Source organism: Juglans regia, chromosome 1 (genome assembly GCF_001411555.2).
Source record: "Juglans regia cultivar Chandler chromosome 1, Walnut 2.0, whole genome shotgun sequence".
Taxonomy (NCBI): Eukaryota; Viridiplantae; Streptophyta; class Magnoliopsida; order Fagales; family Juglandaceae; genus Juglans; species Juglans regia.
The window spans coordinates 41,689,555-41,706,385 of NC_049901.1; the positions used below are offsets into that span (position 1 = coordinate 41,689,555).

General features: G+C 32.8%; 1 protein-coding gene and 1 long non-coding RNA gene across 2 annotated transcripts; one reads left to right on the plus strand and one right to left on the minus strand.

The window, feature by feature from the left end:
• Positions 1 to 620: 620 nt before the first annotated feature.
• Positions 621 to 1,625, minus strand: LOC108991002. The gene has a single exon (XM_018965144.2). The coding sequence runs from the start codon at positions 1,525 to 1,527 to the stop codon at positions 919 to 921; it is 609 nt and encodes a 202-aa protein (XP_018820689.1). The 5' UTR covers positions 1,528 to 1,625; the 3' UTR covers positions 621 to 918.
• Positions 1,626 to 12,981: 11,356 nt separating this feature from the next.
• Positions 12,982 to 15,566, plus strand: LOC108991003. Its single transcript, XR_001996089.2, has 3 exons — positions 12,982 to 13,799; positions 13,910 to 14,101; positions 15,010 to 15,566. It is a non-coding gene; the product is annotated as an uncharacterized LOC108991003 (long non-coding RNA).
• The last annotated feature ends 1,265 nt before the right edge of the window (positions 15,567 to 16,831 follow it).

Genomic DNA, 16,831 nt, shown 5'->3' on the forward strand with positions numbered 1-16,831 from the left:
GCACCCATTCCGATAGAGAGCTAAACAGGAGAAGTTAGACAGCGAGAACTCCAGCCACTCTCTGTAAATCGGAGTACTTGAGCGATCCAATCCCACGAGAGCATCAATGGTCCATGAGCTGGACCTAATGCCCACTGTCTAACTCATGGACCCCGGAGCCACCATACTCGGTGGTCCGTTTCCCAATTTGTGTATACCAGACCCACCTCAAAATAAATCCTGCAAAAATTATAGAGAAAAATAAATAAACGGACGAAAATCAAAACTATGTTTTAAAAATAAAAAATACGAGGAGGAGAAGAAAGGAACCAAAACCTGTTTACACAAATAATACGGCTGGTGAACGAACGGACGGACGTAGCTAAAGTCCTCGGCGACACGGATGCAGAGAATACACAGAGCAAACGGCAACCATATCGGAGAGCAAACCCAACGCAACGCAATCCTACCAAAAGAAAAGATCAAACGAATAAGCCTGGCGAAGAGAACGAAGACACAATGCTCTGATCTTTGGATGATGACAAACTCAATCCACGTCCAATAATTCCTAGTAGATTCTCGAATTAACCTCTGGATTTTTTAAGTTCATTTTAATTTCCATTTTAGGAGAAGTTTTGTAAAAAATGATCGAATCGCCTTCAAGGCTTCAATGACTGCCTCGGATATATATAATTTATATTATATCTATACAGAGATGTATATATATGCCAGTCCCTGTATCGAATATCGGTCATCGGATTACACAAAAAATAAATCCAAGTCCGTTCTTCCCAATCGCTCACTTCTCCGAGCAGCTCAGATCACAAGCCGTTTCGACGTGATGTGACTCTTAAAGAATCTGAAGAGCCCAGGACTCCGACGCCACCTTTATCGTCGGAGAATTGACAGACAGAGAGAGTATCGGTCAACATACCCTATTCACTCCTCGGCTTTAGACATGACGGAGAGCCGGCTCGGCCTCGGCAGGAAGTCGGCGCGCCTTTTCTGCTGATGCGAAGAGGGCCGGATCAAGGCCGCCAAGGCTCGTTTCACCAAATCGCCTTCTACTCCACCGATCCTCACCAGCGAGTTCGTCATCGCCGAGCGCCGCGCGTTCAGTCTGTTCGGAGAGTACGGCGCCACCGACTGCGAACCGGACCCCTTGTGCAAACTGCACCTGAATGAACCCGGGTGCGTGGTTGGGGAGCACATACAGGTTCGCTTCTGACCCTGCCGCTTCACGACCTGATTGCTGCCGCCCCCGTTCCCACGAGGGGAGACGGAGATGGACCGGCTCGGGGAGATCGAGCGGTCGAGGGAGAACCGGACGGACCTGGCTGAGGGAGAAGTTCCGCACATGTTGACGCGTGTCGGAGAAGCGGAGCGGGTGAAGAAGGTAGTTGATCCAGAGGAGAAGCTGGAGCTAGTGGAAGAAGCGAAGGATGGGGAAGAATACCGTGAAGGAGAGTGAGAATCGTAGAATCTTCCGGAGGGTGCGAGGGAACGGACAACCGGTCCGCTTGACGATCTTCTAGAAGTTGCCGCCATTCTTGTTGCAGTAGAGAGGGAAATTCTAGAGAGAGATAAGAGAGCTAGAGAATAATATTTTTAAGTTTCCTAGTGAGCCGCTCTTCGCTGTCTAATTTGGCAAACACGGCTTCACTCGAGCTATGTATTTATAGGGTTTCAAAGGAGGAAAGGGTCAGGAAATAGTCGAGTTTCGCGGTGATAGTCGAGTTTTCGCGATATTTTGATTCAAGATATTTATTTCGCGGCTTTGCGATGCTGTCCCTACGATTTTCCTATTTATTCTGTGGGTATTTAATGCCATTATTTTACCAATAACAAGACACAACTTTTTTTTTTTTTGGGATATAACAATGTCATATTAAATTTCATTATTTTTTAATAGTAATGCTATATATAAATTTAAAATGTATAAATTTTGTATAAATTTGAATAATGTTAAATATAGTTATGGGTTATGTAAGTACTGTACACCTTTTTTTTTTAAAAAAAAATTTATTTGCAATCTCATTAATGAATGAGATGAAAAGAGAAAAATATTATTTTTAAAATGATATTATTATAATTTTAAAATTTTTTAAAACATAATTATATAAATTTATATGAGCAATCTCATTTGAGGATTGTAAGTAGACCAACTCTTTTGAAAAAGAATTATGTTTATTATTAAAAAAATAATTTTTTTCATATAAATTTTATATTTACTTATTTTTAACAAAAATAGTATGCGATATTTGTGCACTTTTTATGATTGTTAATATTATTTTTCAAAAAATAAATGTCAAAGATTCAAAATAGAAGCATCAAAATCTAACGAGAAAATATATAAACTTAAAATCATTTATTCTTTTTAAAAGGGTTTATTTATTTTTTAAAAATAATTTAGTAAGAAAAATATTATTTTTACTAATAATTTTTATTTATGTAATTATATATATTGACGTGTTAATTATTGATATGTTGAAAATTTAAAAATTATAAACTTAAAATTTGAAAATTGATAAATACATGTAATACTGTTCAATTGATATAATTGGGAGGGAGAATATAGGGGACGAACAGGGACGTAATTGCAATTAATAACATTTGCAGTGTGTTTTCAGCGTACCGTTTGGCGTTTGGTATGGTTGGAAGAATCAAGAATGCATAGGACGGATAAGGACGTAATTGCAATTAGCAAAATTTGCAGTGTGTTTTCAGCGTACCGTTTACGATGTCAGTTTAACCAAACCAGAGGAGCGGTTGGGTTAGTTAAGTTGCAGGCGTGGTTAAGGTTTTTGTGATCCAAGGTTTTCTCAGAACTATGGGCAGCGAGCGGCCAATGTTTTTTTTTTGGCAGTGTTTGTTGGGGAATCTTGGGATGCTCAAACGCGCAGCTCTGCCACGTGCACTGAACTGCTTTACGACTGACGATGTTTAGATTCCACGTACCAGTGTGCCACCCACTGGAATTCAGCGTTACCGGACTCAACTTTAAGGCCCCGTTTGGCTGTTGGATTTTATTGAACTCAGTTCAGTTCAATTCAATTCAATTCAATTCAATTTTAAATAAAATTTAATATTTAAACACTCAACTTTTAAATCATTAAATTTATTTCAATTCAAAATTTCTTTACACATGAAACTCAAAACTTTTATCAATTCGTCATCTCTTTACACGCAAGACTCATAATCTTTGTCAAATTCTCATAAATATATTTAAACTTATTTTAACATTTAAATACATCTAAATTTATCTTAAATAGACCCCACAAAACTTGCTACACCATCTCAACTCATTATTATTTATAAATAACTCGATCCATCTTAACTCAGCTCAATATCTAAAATGCAGCTTAAAAGAAAAATTATATTCATCATCCTACACACCATACTTTTTTTATTTTTTTCTCTTACTAAATGTGTGATGTATAGATAATGAGTAGAAAAATTCAATTAGCTTAAGAATAATAAATTCTGAAAAAATTAAAAATAAATAAAAATAAATATAACGTGTAGAGATAATAAGCAGTAAAACTTATATTAAAATTAAATATATAATTAAATCGTGTTTTTCTTGCAATCACCTTCATTTTAATACTGTTAAATTTTTTTGAAAATAAATAAAATCAAAAATTTTATTGATGAAAAGTGTCGCTTTTGCGGAAGAAAACTATATTGAAACCTTTAATAATAAGAAGGAGTTAAGTAAAGATTATAATCCATTATGGACCGACTATCTTATACACAACATTTGAGCCGAATCGATAGATCCAACTTGTTTATTCTCGACTTGCCAACTAAAACACGTGTTGCCCCTTGATTTGCCAATAAGTCCGCCACTTGATTAATCTCTCTAAAAACACGGTTTGAAGAGATTATTGAGGAGATTAGAATGATACATATCCCTTATCCTTCCACCACATTGAGATTAGCATGGAGTCAAAGCAATCCCAATCAACTATAGTCAATGTTTAGTTTCACATTGAGAATAGTCGCTTTTGGTACTGCAGCAGAAGCGATTCTGATTGCAAGTTGTTTGGAAATAATAAAGTTAAATCACAAATCATTATTCTGTCAATTGTTTCTCCCTTGCAATAGATAAAAAAAATATTTTAATTATAAATAAATTTACAAACTAACGTGCATGGTTTGTAAATTTAAAAGAGTTAATTTACATATAGTTTTCAAATAGAAATTATTTATGCAAACTTATATAGTTATGTTTTAAAAAAATTTAAAATTATAATAATAATGATTTTTTCTCTTTTAACTCATTCATTAATGAGATTGCACGCGTAATCTCCACTCAGGATTGTAAATATAATTATAAATAAATTTACAATAGATAAAAAAATATTTTAATTATAAATAAATTTACAAACTAATATGCATGGTTTGTAAATTTAAAATAGTTAGTTTACATACAATTTTCAAATAGGGATTACTCATGGAAGTCAATATAGTTATGTTTAAAAAAAAATTAAAATTACAATAATATTCTTTTTAAAATGATGATTTTTTTCCTTTTATCCATTCATTAATGAGACTGCACACACAGTCTTCTAGGCAGGTTTGGGGATGAGATGAAAATTTTGTGTTTTGTTTAAAAGTTTAAAATATTATGTTTTAATATTTTTATTTTTTTAGGATTTGAAAAAGTTGAATTGAGATTTGAAAAAATTAAATTATTTATTATATTTTATATAAAGATTTAAAAAATGTGTAACGATGAGATGAAAATTTTATGTTTTATTTTGTGCTCCAAACCAACAATACTCTCTTTCTTTAGGTTCATAAATTTTCAAATCTTGCTTCTTAATTCTTGAATTTTAGAAATTTATAATTAAGTACTGTCGTCCAATTCCTTCTAAAAACGCAGTTGCCTCTTGCCTTCCTTTGCGTGGGCAATTTTTTTTTTTCCCAGTTTTTAAAAACGATGTTGTCTCGAGATATAAATTAGTTTTTTTTTTAATATAATTTGCTTCTTTTTTTTTATCTTTGAATAATTTTAAGTTTTTATAATCTGTCAATTTAAGTAATTTATTCTTTTATCATTTAATAAGACGTTTTCTCAATTTTCTTATTTTATTTTATTTGCTTGTAATTTAGTTTTGAGGAGATTTTAAATAATCCTTGAATTATTAAAACTTTTATATATTTTTTATGAGCTGACCTACGTGGCAATTTACAGCCACAGGTCTGTTTTTTTCTTCTTTTTTTCTTGTGATCAAGATGGGTACTCCTATTATAAATAAAATCCAATACTGACTTAATTATACGTATAAAAAAGTTAGATATTTTTTATTATAAAAATTTAAAAGAGAATGTGGTAATTAGATTAAAGGGATATTGTCAAAGGCTTGTATCGTCTCATTGTGTCAAATTGTGCCAACATCAATTTTTAAATCGATGAATTTTGCTAACCACATGTTTGCTTTTGATTTGTCTATAGCATAGTTATAAATTTCTAAAATGTTTTTATGCAATGAGATAAAACTCCAGTGACTCATTTTTATATACAATGTAATATAATTGAATCTTATACACACAAAAAATATATATATAAGCCAAATAAAAATTAAAAATAAAAGAAAAAATATGAAAAAATAAAAGAAAAAATATTTCTAAGATATTTTTTAGAATAAAATAAAATAGCAGTGTTTTAAATGATGAACAATAAAAAAAATTTGCTTATATAATGAAAATCAAAGAAAATAAATGAGAGAATAAATGAAACACAGTACCCGCTACATGTAGTAGGTTAGTATAGCAAATTGTATTTTAGATTTCCTTTTACATATTCGGATGAAACTCATTTTTTTAAACAAATTTTCAAACAATTTACATATCTTGTATAATACAAAAGCTATTAAAAATGTTCTAAGGTCTACTATACTGAAAGTCCATTATCAAAAGAGTTTGCTACATACAAGTCAATGTGTTACTACATCATTTATTGTAGGACTCGTTATAATTTTAAAAAAGTCAAAACACCAATATTTTTTAAGATAATTGATGTGGAAGGTTTTCACATCAATGGTGAGTGAGGTGTTTAAACAAAGGAGGTTTGTAAATATATTTTTTCTTGTCAAGAATAAAAAAAAAAAAAAAGGAAGAGATCAAGTAAAAAGTAATTGATTGATATATAAAGAGGTAAAAACGACATAAGTTCCATAGAACTCACTAGATTTTTTTTTAAAAAAAAAAAAAGAATAAAACGACTATAAAATAATGAAATCTCTCCAAATCTAGACACTCGGAGACTCTTTCTCTCCATAAGGAAAGCATATTTTTTAACTATATTTTCTCCATTGTATTTAAGTTAAGTTATGAGAGGCCACGAGAGAAGTACAATCACCAAATATATATGTCATCTCCAAACCATCCGTAGACATAATTTTTATGTCTAATTACGTAAGTCATTGTGTCTATTTTTATTTAGATTTTATATGTTTTATTTATTATTTTTTTATAGATGAGTATTCGAGCACCATATCAACGCTCGAACCATTATTATGAGTCATGTAACTGTATTGTTGGATTATGACCATGTTGAGAAATTGCATCAACAATGGTCAATCTAACAAATATATATATATATATATATATATGTATGTAGTCTCTAAACCACTGTGGACATAGATTTTTTAGGTAAATCATTGTCTCTATTTTTATTTGTAAAGAGATTATTTTTTAAAGGATTTATCAACTTCATTTCTATCGTCTTTCTATTATAACAAAAGTTATACTTCTCTAGGATAATTTATATAATCATTTGTCTAAATTTTTGCAAAAAGTTCAAACAATTTTAAAAAAACTCAATAGAATAAATTTTACCAAAATTTTATTAAAACAACTTTTTAAATGTGACGGGAGAATGGTATATTTTAGATCGGAATGTTTAGATAATGAGATAAGATGATAATTTTATGAATAATAATAAGATGATTTTTTGACAGAATCAAATCCTACCAAATTAGCAATCTCTTGATCTTAGGAAATTTGTCATTCAATTGTAATTATTTTCTTTTTAATAGTTACCATAGAAAAGATTAGGACTGTATCTATATATTTTAGACGTCCTTACATTGTAATTTAAGTTTTCCTAAAATAAAGTGTTCAATTCTTAACATGATTTGTGATTAATAATGAGATAGTTTGAGTTGAAAGAAAAGTTGAATAATATTATAAATTTGAATTATTGTTAAAATATAATTTTTTAATATAATTTTTATTTTGAGATTTAAAAAAATTGAATTATTTTTTATTTGACAGTTATAAAAAGTTATAAAAATTGATTTGAAAAAATTATAATGATTAATTTAAAAGAATTTATATTTAAAAGATATTTAAAAATAAAATAAGATTAGAGAAAATGAGAATTATTATCAAACATCTTGAGTATTATTATTTTTAATAAATGGTTTAAGGAGGTTTTACTTGAAAGGCTAATCTAAAATTAAAGAGATTTGCAGCGCATCAGCCGGAAGCCGCAACACATCTCACGGGTATATATATATATTTTTTCATTTATTGCGTTGAGTGTGTGACGGCTTCCGGCTGATACGAACATGTTTTCAAAATTAAAAACTAAGGTTGCGTTTAGATCACAAAATACTCTCAATTCATCTCAATTCATCATTATAATTTTTTTTAAATCCTAATATAAAATATAATAATAAATATAACTTTTTCAAATTTCAAAATAATAATAATATTAAAAAATAATATTCTAATAATATTTTATCATCTCAACTCAACTCATTTCAACATCTAAACTCACCCTAATAAATTATAAATGGATGGTAATGATCATGGAAGAGACGCTTCCAGCGACCAGAATTTGAAGGTTGTGAATTCTGGGTGAGTTGCAGCAGCTTCAGCAGCCTCTCCGACGATCCAGTCGTCCCGTTGTCTTGTTTCTTGATTACAAGCTATCCGCAAAGCCCCACCTCTCCTCCGGCTTTCATTTTTTCCGTGAATCCTTCCCTGCGATTGGGTTTAAATCTGGATTTGTGTTGGCTCTTGGATCGTTATTGGGGTAAAAAGTTTCAGTGTAGACCCGAGAAGATTATACCAACGCTGGATTTATTTTCGTAACCGATCTATGATTTTTATTGTTTGGTGTTGATATGTTGTCTGGTACGAATAGAAAATGTCTCTCGTAAGGTTTTTTTCCGTCTCTGGATAAAAATTATTAAATGTAGGCTCCCTATGTCGGGAAACGAATGAATTGTAATCCAGTAGGTTGAATTTGGGATGCATTCCTTAAGGGCACAATTAAATCAGATTGGGTTAAAAGAGGATATGCGACTCTAAATTAATTTTGCCGGATGGTTCTATAAGAATCATTAGTAAATCAGGATTGTTCGAAGCATCGTTTGCTGTTATTCGAAACAATTTAATGGGATGCTAAATCTTGAATAATATTGATGACTTACGCATCAAAGAGTGCATCAAGAATCCTATATACTTAGTTTTCGGAGTATCAATCTAGTGATGTAATTTGCATATCTTGTCTCACTCTTATCCCCCGTAGCCATAATTTCATCTTCTACTCTGTCTAAACGTCTAAACTTATATGCTATAAAAGTAATATCCTTTAAACATTCAAATTGTAACTAGTGTAACATTTTAGCCTCATGATGAAGACACCATTACTATCAAGTGTGGAAGTGAAATTATTTCTGGCCCCGATGGAGAAGGTCAGTATCTATCCTTTTTAACTTCTTATCTACTTCTCAAGAGCTGATTTTGGTTTTGGCAAAGTGTTTTCATTTCAAATTTTTGTAATAATATAGGAGATCGTGTTAAACTTCAGTTTGCACTTCTCTATTTTTTTTTTTACTTTGTTAAAGTATTGTTCCATTTGCTGATACTGATACTGATACTTGTCCTGTTCTAAAGCATACGAATAGAAAAAGTTTTTACAAAAAAATCAGATACTATACATTTGAAAAGTGGATAGAATTGTTGAAATATGGTTGCAGAAGGGATTATCTGTCTTTCAGAGTTTGAAACATATATTCTATTGTAATTTTTAGGCTTGGGTTAAACTTTGAATCTTTTAAAAACTGGGTTGACTGTTAAGCTATTTATTTTGTCCAAGAGATAACTTGTCTCACCCTTTTCCCTATCTTCATTATTCCATCTTTATCTCTGTTTAAACTGTTTTAGGCCATTAAAAAACCTGAACCCAACTTTGATGCTCTGAGAAATTATCTCCCTTGATTCATAAATGTAAAAAATTAAAAATTATTGCAGCCTTGTCAGTTCACGATTTCTCTAGTTCCAATGGTTACTTGTCAAATAGCTTTTGAACTTAAATCCCATTTCTTTAGATTTGGGACGTGATATCACATTGACCAACACAAACATATATCTTGTCTTCAAAATCATAAAGGCATTCATTTATATATTTAGCAATTATTATATAAAGATTACCGAAAGGTGAAGAGTACCGTTTGTGTCATTGGTTGTATTTGCCTACATGTTGAAGGGTTGATTAAAAAAATCTCACAACAGTACACAACCTTGATTTCATTGATGCTAGCCAATGCACTGGTAGAAGAAAATAATATGTGAATATTATTGTAAATGTATTAGTGAAAACATGATCTCTTTTTGGCACCGCAAGATCCCCAAGATATGGGTTTTTATCACTTCTATGTTGCTGTAATCTCTTTTTAAGTTTTATATTAGAAGTTTAGAATCTGTACTTTGTGTACTTGCTGCCAAACAAAATAAGCCCTTGCACCTTGTGGGTTGCTGAAATCAGGCAGCTCATGAATTGCTTGCTTTTGGGTTGGGATCAGGTAGATTTGAATAACCAGTGATCCACCAAACTAGACTTTTGATTTATTATTTTGGGATCTTTTCTTGGGTCTCGTACCGTCTTTTTAAGATTAGGAGTATTAGCTTGTGCCTTTTGAAATCTTGCCGATTTATACTTAATGTTTACTCGGATTGCATCCGATTGGCTGCTTCTTTTAGTGTAACTAATACTTATCATGGAGGGTAAAACGTGAAAACTTTATTAGTTTTTTGTAATTCTGGTTGCTGGCCCCAATAGATGCATTGATGAAGTGTGGGTTAAGTTCAAATGGTAGAAATATTGTCGTCAATGCAGGTTAAATATGAGTACAGATCTCCATGGAATTTATTTTTGAATTTTTCATTATCTAAATACATATTTAAACTTATTTTTGTACCGAAATACTTGTAAGTTAAGGATCTCCTACTCAAAGTCAAAGAGGAATTTAATTTTTTGCTACTTTTTATTAGTCATTTTCTTCTTAATTACATTTATTCATTGAAGAGTGTTGATTGTAAAATGGTGTATCCATATCTCTTAAGTGATTTTATAATCTTTTAAATTGAAGCTTAAATTAATTGTTTAAGAATGCATGTTATGGTTTTTACATTGTCCTATGGTAGTTTTAAATTCTTGTCTCGGGTGCAAAGAATTTTTAGGGGTTGTGTCCCATCGGTGTTGAGGCGCATTGCATAGGTTGCGGTTTAACCGGGTAAACTACATGTTGATTTTGCTCGGTCTCTAGAGTTCCTCGTTATCAAAAAGTTATCTGTTACCAAAGTTTCCTTATTAAAAGTTACTTATAGAAAAAAAGTGTTATTAAGGTTATGTTAGATAACCCAAGATAGCTGCCTTCAGTTTTTGATCCGGGCATCCCACCATTCCAAATTCTTGTCTTTGACTCATTACCCATCTCAATTCTAGTAAAACAAGCTTTGGTATTTTTTGAAGGCCTATTCCTTGCAATCCATTAACTTCATTTGAACTCCATGCACCTTGAGAGCTACCATTTTTTCACATTGGCCACCATCCTCTGAAACCACTTTCTCAGCTGCATAACATCAAAACCATTTGCCAAAGAGATATGCTAGACTGCATTAAGCTGCGGACCCCAAACCCTTCCATGCAGACTTGACGAACACCTTATACCAACTTGCTAAATGAAATTGAACTCCTCCCCCACACCACTACATAGGAAATTTCGTTTTAACTTATCTAGTAAATTACCCATTCCAACAGGAAGCGGCACAAGGGCAGATCAGTAGGCGGTTTTGACAAAATGCTCTTAAATCTATGTAATCCTACCAACCCTTGACAAATACAATCCTTTCCCCTTGGTCAATCGATGCTTCATTTTCTCTGTGATGTCATCCCACATAAAGTGTGCCTTGAAAAAAGTTGTCAGAAAGAGACCGAAGTGGGTAATTGGCAATGAAATCACCACACATCCAGAAATGGTCTCTGGAGTGTCAATATTCTCCACTTTACCTGCAGAGCAGTTCAGATTTAGCCACAGTGAACTTTAAACTGAAAATTGCTTTATAGCATAAGGTAGACATTGCAGATCTCGGGTGTGGTCGGGGATTTTCTCGCAGAAAACCAGCGTCATATGTATCAACAATTGAGAGATCAAAATGAGGAGACTGTATTTCTTGAGCCCATGAATGAGGAGAATGGATCACCATCACGAAAACCTGAGACTGTTAAAAATTTGTTTAGAAGTGTCATTCGTAAGATAGAAAAAAACATTGTGGATATTCAGTGGACTACTCGATTACACCAATTTTCCCTAAAACCACATTGCTTCAGCATATTCAACAAAAAATACCGTTTCACATGATCGCATGCGTTTTTGATATCCTACTTACAAAGCACTTTGGTTTCTCTTGACCGAATTCAATAGTGATGAGAACAAAATCAGAGACTTTTCTTCTCGCGATAAAAGCATTTTGAGACTTCAATACATCTCATAATGCCTTGTTTGAGTTTGACATATCTTTGACTATGTACTGATTACTAATGAATGTCCCAATAGCAGACAAAGGTTAGTAGAACCAGGAATATTTTGTGAGCCAGATTTAAAGAAGGCATATGATCACACTAGTTGGGATTTTTTGCTACTTGCTGAGGAGATGCAATTTTGGGGCAAAATGGTGGAATTGAATAGCACCATTGTATTTCAGTAGCGTGCTCTTCTATTTTGATGAATGGTTCTTCTTTGAGATTTTCTAATAGTTATTGTGGCTTGAGATAATGGGATTCATTGCCTCCTTTGCTCCATGTCATTGTTATATTCACGGGTTAATGGAATGAAGAAGTGGTTATGTCTCACATTTTGTTTGTAGATGATATCTTGATTTTCTACGAGTCAAATCTCGACCAACTCCTTCCCTTACGGTGTCTATTCTTATCCTTTGAAGTAGTGTTAGGTCGGAAAGTAGTGGTTAGGTCTCCTTTGTTGTCAAAATTTCTTTCTGTTCTGTTGGGATCTCCTTTCAAGGTCAAACTTTTTTTTAATGGCATTAAGAAACGATGGAGTGTCGGTCTGCGGCTGGAAGCTGATGTAGTTGTCCAATTGTTGCTGGATTCATGTTGATTAGAAGTACATTGTCCAATATACTGACTTATTTTATGTCTCTTTCTTCACTTCCTGTTGGCGTTGCCAATCATATAGATAATCTACAAAGAGATTTCTTGTACAGTAGTGTGAGGGACGAACTTTAGTCTCTCTCGGTACGTTGATCAAAGTTTTGTTCGATGTCTGTTGGAGGTTTGGGGGTTCTGAAGCCTGAAGCTGGTGTTGTTTAATTGAGCATTGTTGGAAAAGTTTTTTGGTGTTATGCAAGTGAACCTTCGTTTAGGAAGGGTGGCTGTGGATGCTAAATATGTTGATAGGGTGGACAGATTTCTAATTAGGTGACTTGTTTGTCTTGAGTTGGTCTTTGGAAGAATACAAGGACAATGTTGGTGGAATTTTGTAGCTCATTTTCTTTTAAAAGGAAGCTGTCTGTAATTGTTTTTGCCAAGATGTGCAGCTTGGAGACATTTTTTTCCACCTTTCTATGACTTTTTATACTTTTAAACTTGAGTTTAAACGTTTTTTTATACACTGGTTTATAGAATTCACATATTTGATTACTGTAACATATCTCAACGGAAAGTTGAAGATAATTCCCCAAAAAAAAAAAAAATCTCTCTCTCTGAGTTTGTTTGCATGGGAAGTCAGTACATAGGTGAATGGAGATGAAAGCACGGTACATAGAAGACGGTGACAATATGTACCCCTCCACTTGTTGGTATGTTGTAAGAAAATGCACTCTGTACATTCTTCATCTAAGTGTGCTGCGTCCAGGTTTGCTTGCTTTCATTGATTAATTAAATGATTGTTAGCTAGTTGCCTTACTACCAATATCGTGAAAAATGGCCGGATATTTTTTCAGAATATATTTTCGACTGTTGGAGTGGAAAAAAGGGAATCCTGTGGCATATTATTTATTTCAGAATATATTTTCACACCATACACCATTCCTTTGTGTATGGTGTGAAACAGTTGGCCAAAAGTTTGATATTAAGGGTTGGAATTAGGTGTGGGGGCAGTGGCGCACTGAAGCTTCTCCTGTTGTTTTGTTTTCTGATTTTTAAATGTTTTTGGCCTATTTGCTATTTGGAAACTATCTCTTCTCTTTAATTTTGTTTGAAAGCGAAGTTAACATCCTTTCCTCAGGTGGATTGTGCTTTGCTTATATCTTGTTTGGTATTTTCGTCTTTCCAGTTATACTGGGTCAGTGTTCTCGGGATATACTTTTTTCAAGTCTGCGGTTGTTCATCTGCGGTTTGGAGGAAGGTCTCTATGTTCTATTCTTACAAGGCTCTTTTTGTGTTTTCTTTATCTTCTCTTGGTTTCTTTTTGCATAATTCTTTCGTTTTTGTTATCTGTTTGGAGGTCAAGTGGAGAGCAAATCTTGAGTGCCCTTTTTACTAAGGTTCTTCGTCTAAGGTCAGGAGAGGATCTCTGCGTGTTTTTTTTTTAATTTTTTTCAACTCTTTGCTTGTGTGTGCTTTTTTCTCTACAGTTTTGGGCCTTATTTTATGTTCTCTCCGATCTAGTATTCTCTGTGGTGGTTGCCATGTGCTTGTTTTGTCTGGAGAAGTTGAAAATAGGGGATTGACCGAGCTGAGTAAATAGGACTGCAGGAGATGAGATGATTTGTTTCTTTCTCTTCATATGGTTCGAGCTTCAGTTTGGAGGAAGCATGACGGATATTTTTGCCAGGCTGCTCATCTGCAGTTTGGGGGAAGGTCTCTTATCTTCTATTCTAACTAGGCTCAGTTATGTTTTCTTTGTCTTCTATTTGGTTTTTAGCCTAATTCTTTTGTTTTTTTTTTAATCTGTTTGGAGGTCAAGTGAAGAGCAAATTTGAGTGCTTTTTCACTAAGTGGTTTGGATTCAGAGATGAGTTGAGATGAGTTGGAATGGTTTGTGAATAGTACAATAAAAGTTGAATTGTTTATTATATTTTGTGTGGAAATTTGGGAAAATTATTTTGGAATTTGAAAAAGTTGAATTGTTTATTATATTTTGTGTGGGAATTTGAGAAAATTGTAATGATGAGATGAGATAAGTTGAGGTGAGTTTTGAATTCAAACGAGACTTTAAGGTTCTTCGTCTACAGTCAGGAGAGTATATATGTTTTTTTCTTTCTTTCTTTCAACTCTTTTCTTGTGTGTGCTTTTTTCTCTTCAGTTTTGGGCCTTAGTTTATGTTGTCGCTGATCTAGTATTCTCTGTTGTGGTTTCCATGTGCTTGTTTTGTCTGGAGAAGTTGAACATTGGGGATTTACTGAGCTGAGTAAATAGTACTGCAGGAAATGAGATTATATGTTTATTTCACTTCATATGGTTTGTGCTTCAGTCTAGAGGAAACGTGACAGTTCTTTTTGCAAGGTTGTTCATCTGTGGTTTGGAGGAAGGTCTCTATGTTCTATTCTTATCTTCTCTTGGGTTCTTTTTGCCTAATTCTTTCATTTTTATTATCTGTTTGGAGGTCAAGTGGAGAGCAAATTTTGAGTGTTTTTTTTACTGAGGTTCCCGTCTATGGTCGGGTTACCATCTCTGTGTGTTTTTTTTTAAATTTTTTTCAACTCTTTGCTTGTGTGTGCTTTTTTCTCTACAGTTTTGGGCCTTATTTTATGTTCTCTCTGATCTAGTATTCTCTGTAGTGGTTGCCATGTGCTTGTTTTGTCTGGAGAAGTTGAAAATAGGGGATTGACTGAGCTGAGTAAATAGGACTGCAGGAGATGAGATGATATGTTTCCTTCTATTCATATGATTCGAGCTTCAATCTAGAGCAAATATGACGGTTCTCTTTGCAAAGGTTTTCATCTGGCTGGCTGTAATGAAGGGTAATTGCAGGTAATAGTTATTACTGTGCTTTATTGATACTTTCATTAAATTGAATACGATTGTCTACAATCAATGTCCGCAAAAATTTGTTCCAGAGTTGGAGTTTCTTATTATGATTTCAGTATCCGCCAACTTCATCCGCTTGAAGTTTGAGAAGATGGTAGTGCTGAATTCCCCTTGATTGATATATGGATGAGTTTTAAGTTGGCTTTGTTAGGAATGGATTCTATTTCTTTCAGTCCCAAATCAGATACATACGTTGTAGTTTGATCTACATATGTTATTAAGGAGACGTTTGGATTCGAAGATGACTTAAGATGATTTGAGATGAGCTGAGATGAGCTGAGATGAATTGTGAATAGTAATGAGATGAGTTGTGAATAGTAGTGAGATTTATGAGTTAAAGTTGCTGAATAGTAGTGAGATGAGTTGAGATGAGCTGAGATGAGCTGAGATCACTTACGAATCCAAACGAGTCCTAAGTCTTTGTTTATTGTGTCCAAGAGATTTGCTTCTCTCACTCATATCCCCTTTGTCATGGTTGCATATTTTTCCATACTTAATCTGTTAGATAACAATTACAAACCTTGCCAAACTTAGATGCTATAATAATAATCTCCGTCTCACGTTCCAATTTGCAAGTCGTTGAACATTGCAGTCCCTTGGAGATACCATCGCTATCGAGTGTGAAACTGAAATTATTTTTGGCCATGATGGATTGACATTTTGTGGTCCATCATTTTTCCCGGATTAGACTGGTAGTTATCAGTTCGGTCTTGTTTAATTATTTTATTATTTTCTTCAAATAAATTAATAAAAAAATTATTTAAATTACTAAATTAAAATTAAGTAAATTATTGATGTAGATTTAACTCATTAAAAAAAATATTTTACTATAATTATATTTTTGAAATTGATAATTACTATTTATTAACTTAGACTTTACTCTTTAGTATGGATAATTATTAATTGTTGAGGTGGAGATTGGTCAATTCACTCAAACTAGCGCTTGAGCGAAGTTCAACTCGTGAGTTCGCTCGAGTTGCGCTTGATAGTGGGCTCGAGCAAAACTCAACCCATGAGTTCGCTCGAGTCTCGTGCTATAATGGGCTCAAACGAGACACAAATCTTAATATTCGTTCGAGCCACACTTGACACGCCGCTCGAACCAATGTTATGGAATATCAAATAATTTCATTGTATAAAAATTATTCATACTTGCTTGCAACTTAGGTATTTAAACAAAAATTATCTAATTATTTTAATTAAGTGTAAATAGTAGAGAATGTATGATTCTATAAATGTATAATGTATTAACTATTTATATATAATGACATAAATTATCACATGATTTATAATATATTATTAATTGATAGCATATATTATTTTATATGGTCAATGATAATAAATTAGATAATTATATCATTAACTTATATAATTACCATATAAAAATAATATATTAAATTATTAAAAATATTTAAAAAATATATATATAGGGGTTCGATTCGGTTCGATCCAAAATTTGTAGACCTCGGGATCAGACTGAATTTCATCGGTTCATATATTTTGGGATCGAGATCGACGGGTCTAGAATTTGATTCGGTCCGGTCCAGACCGAATTCTTTA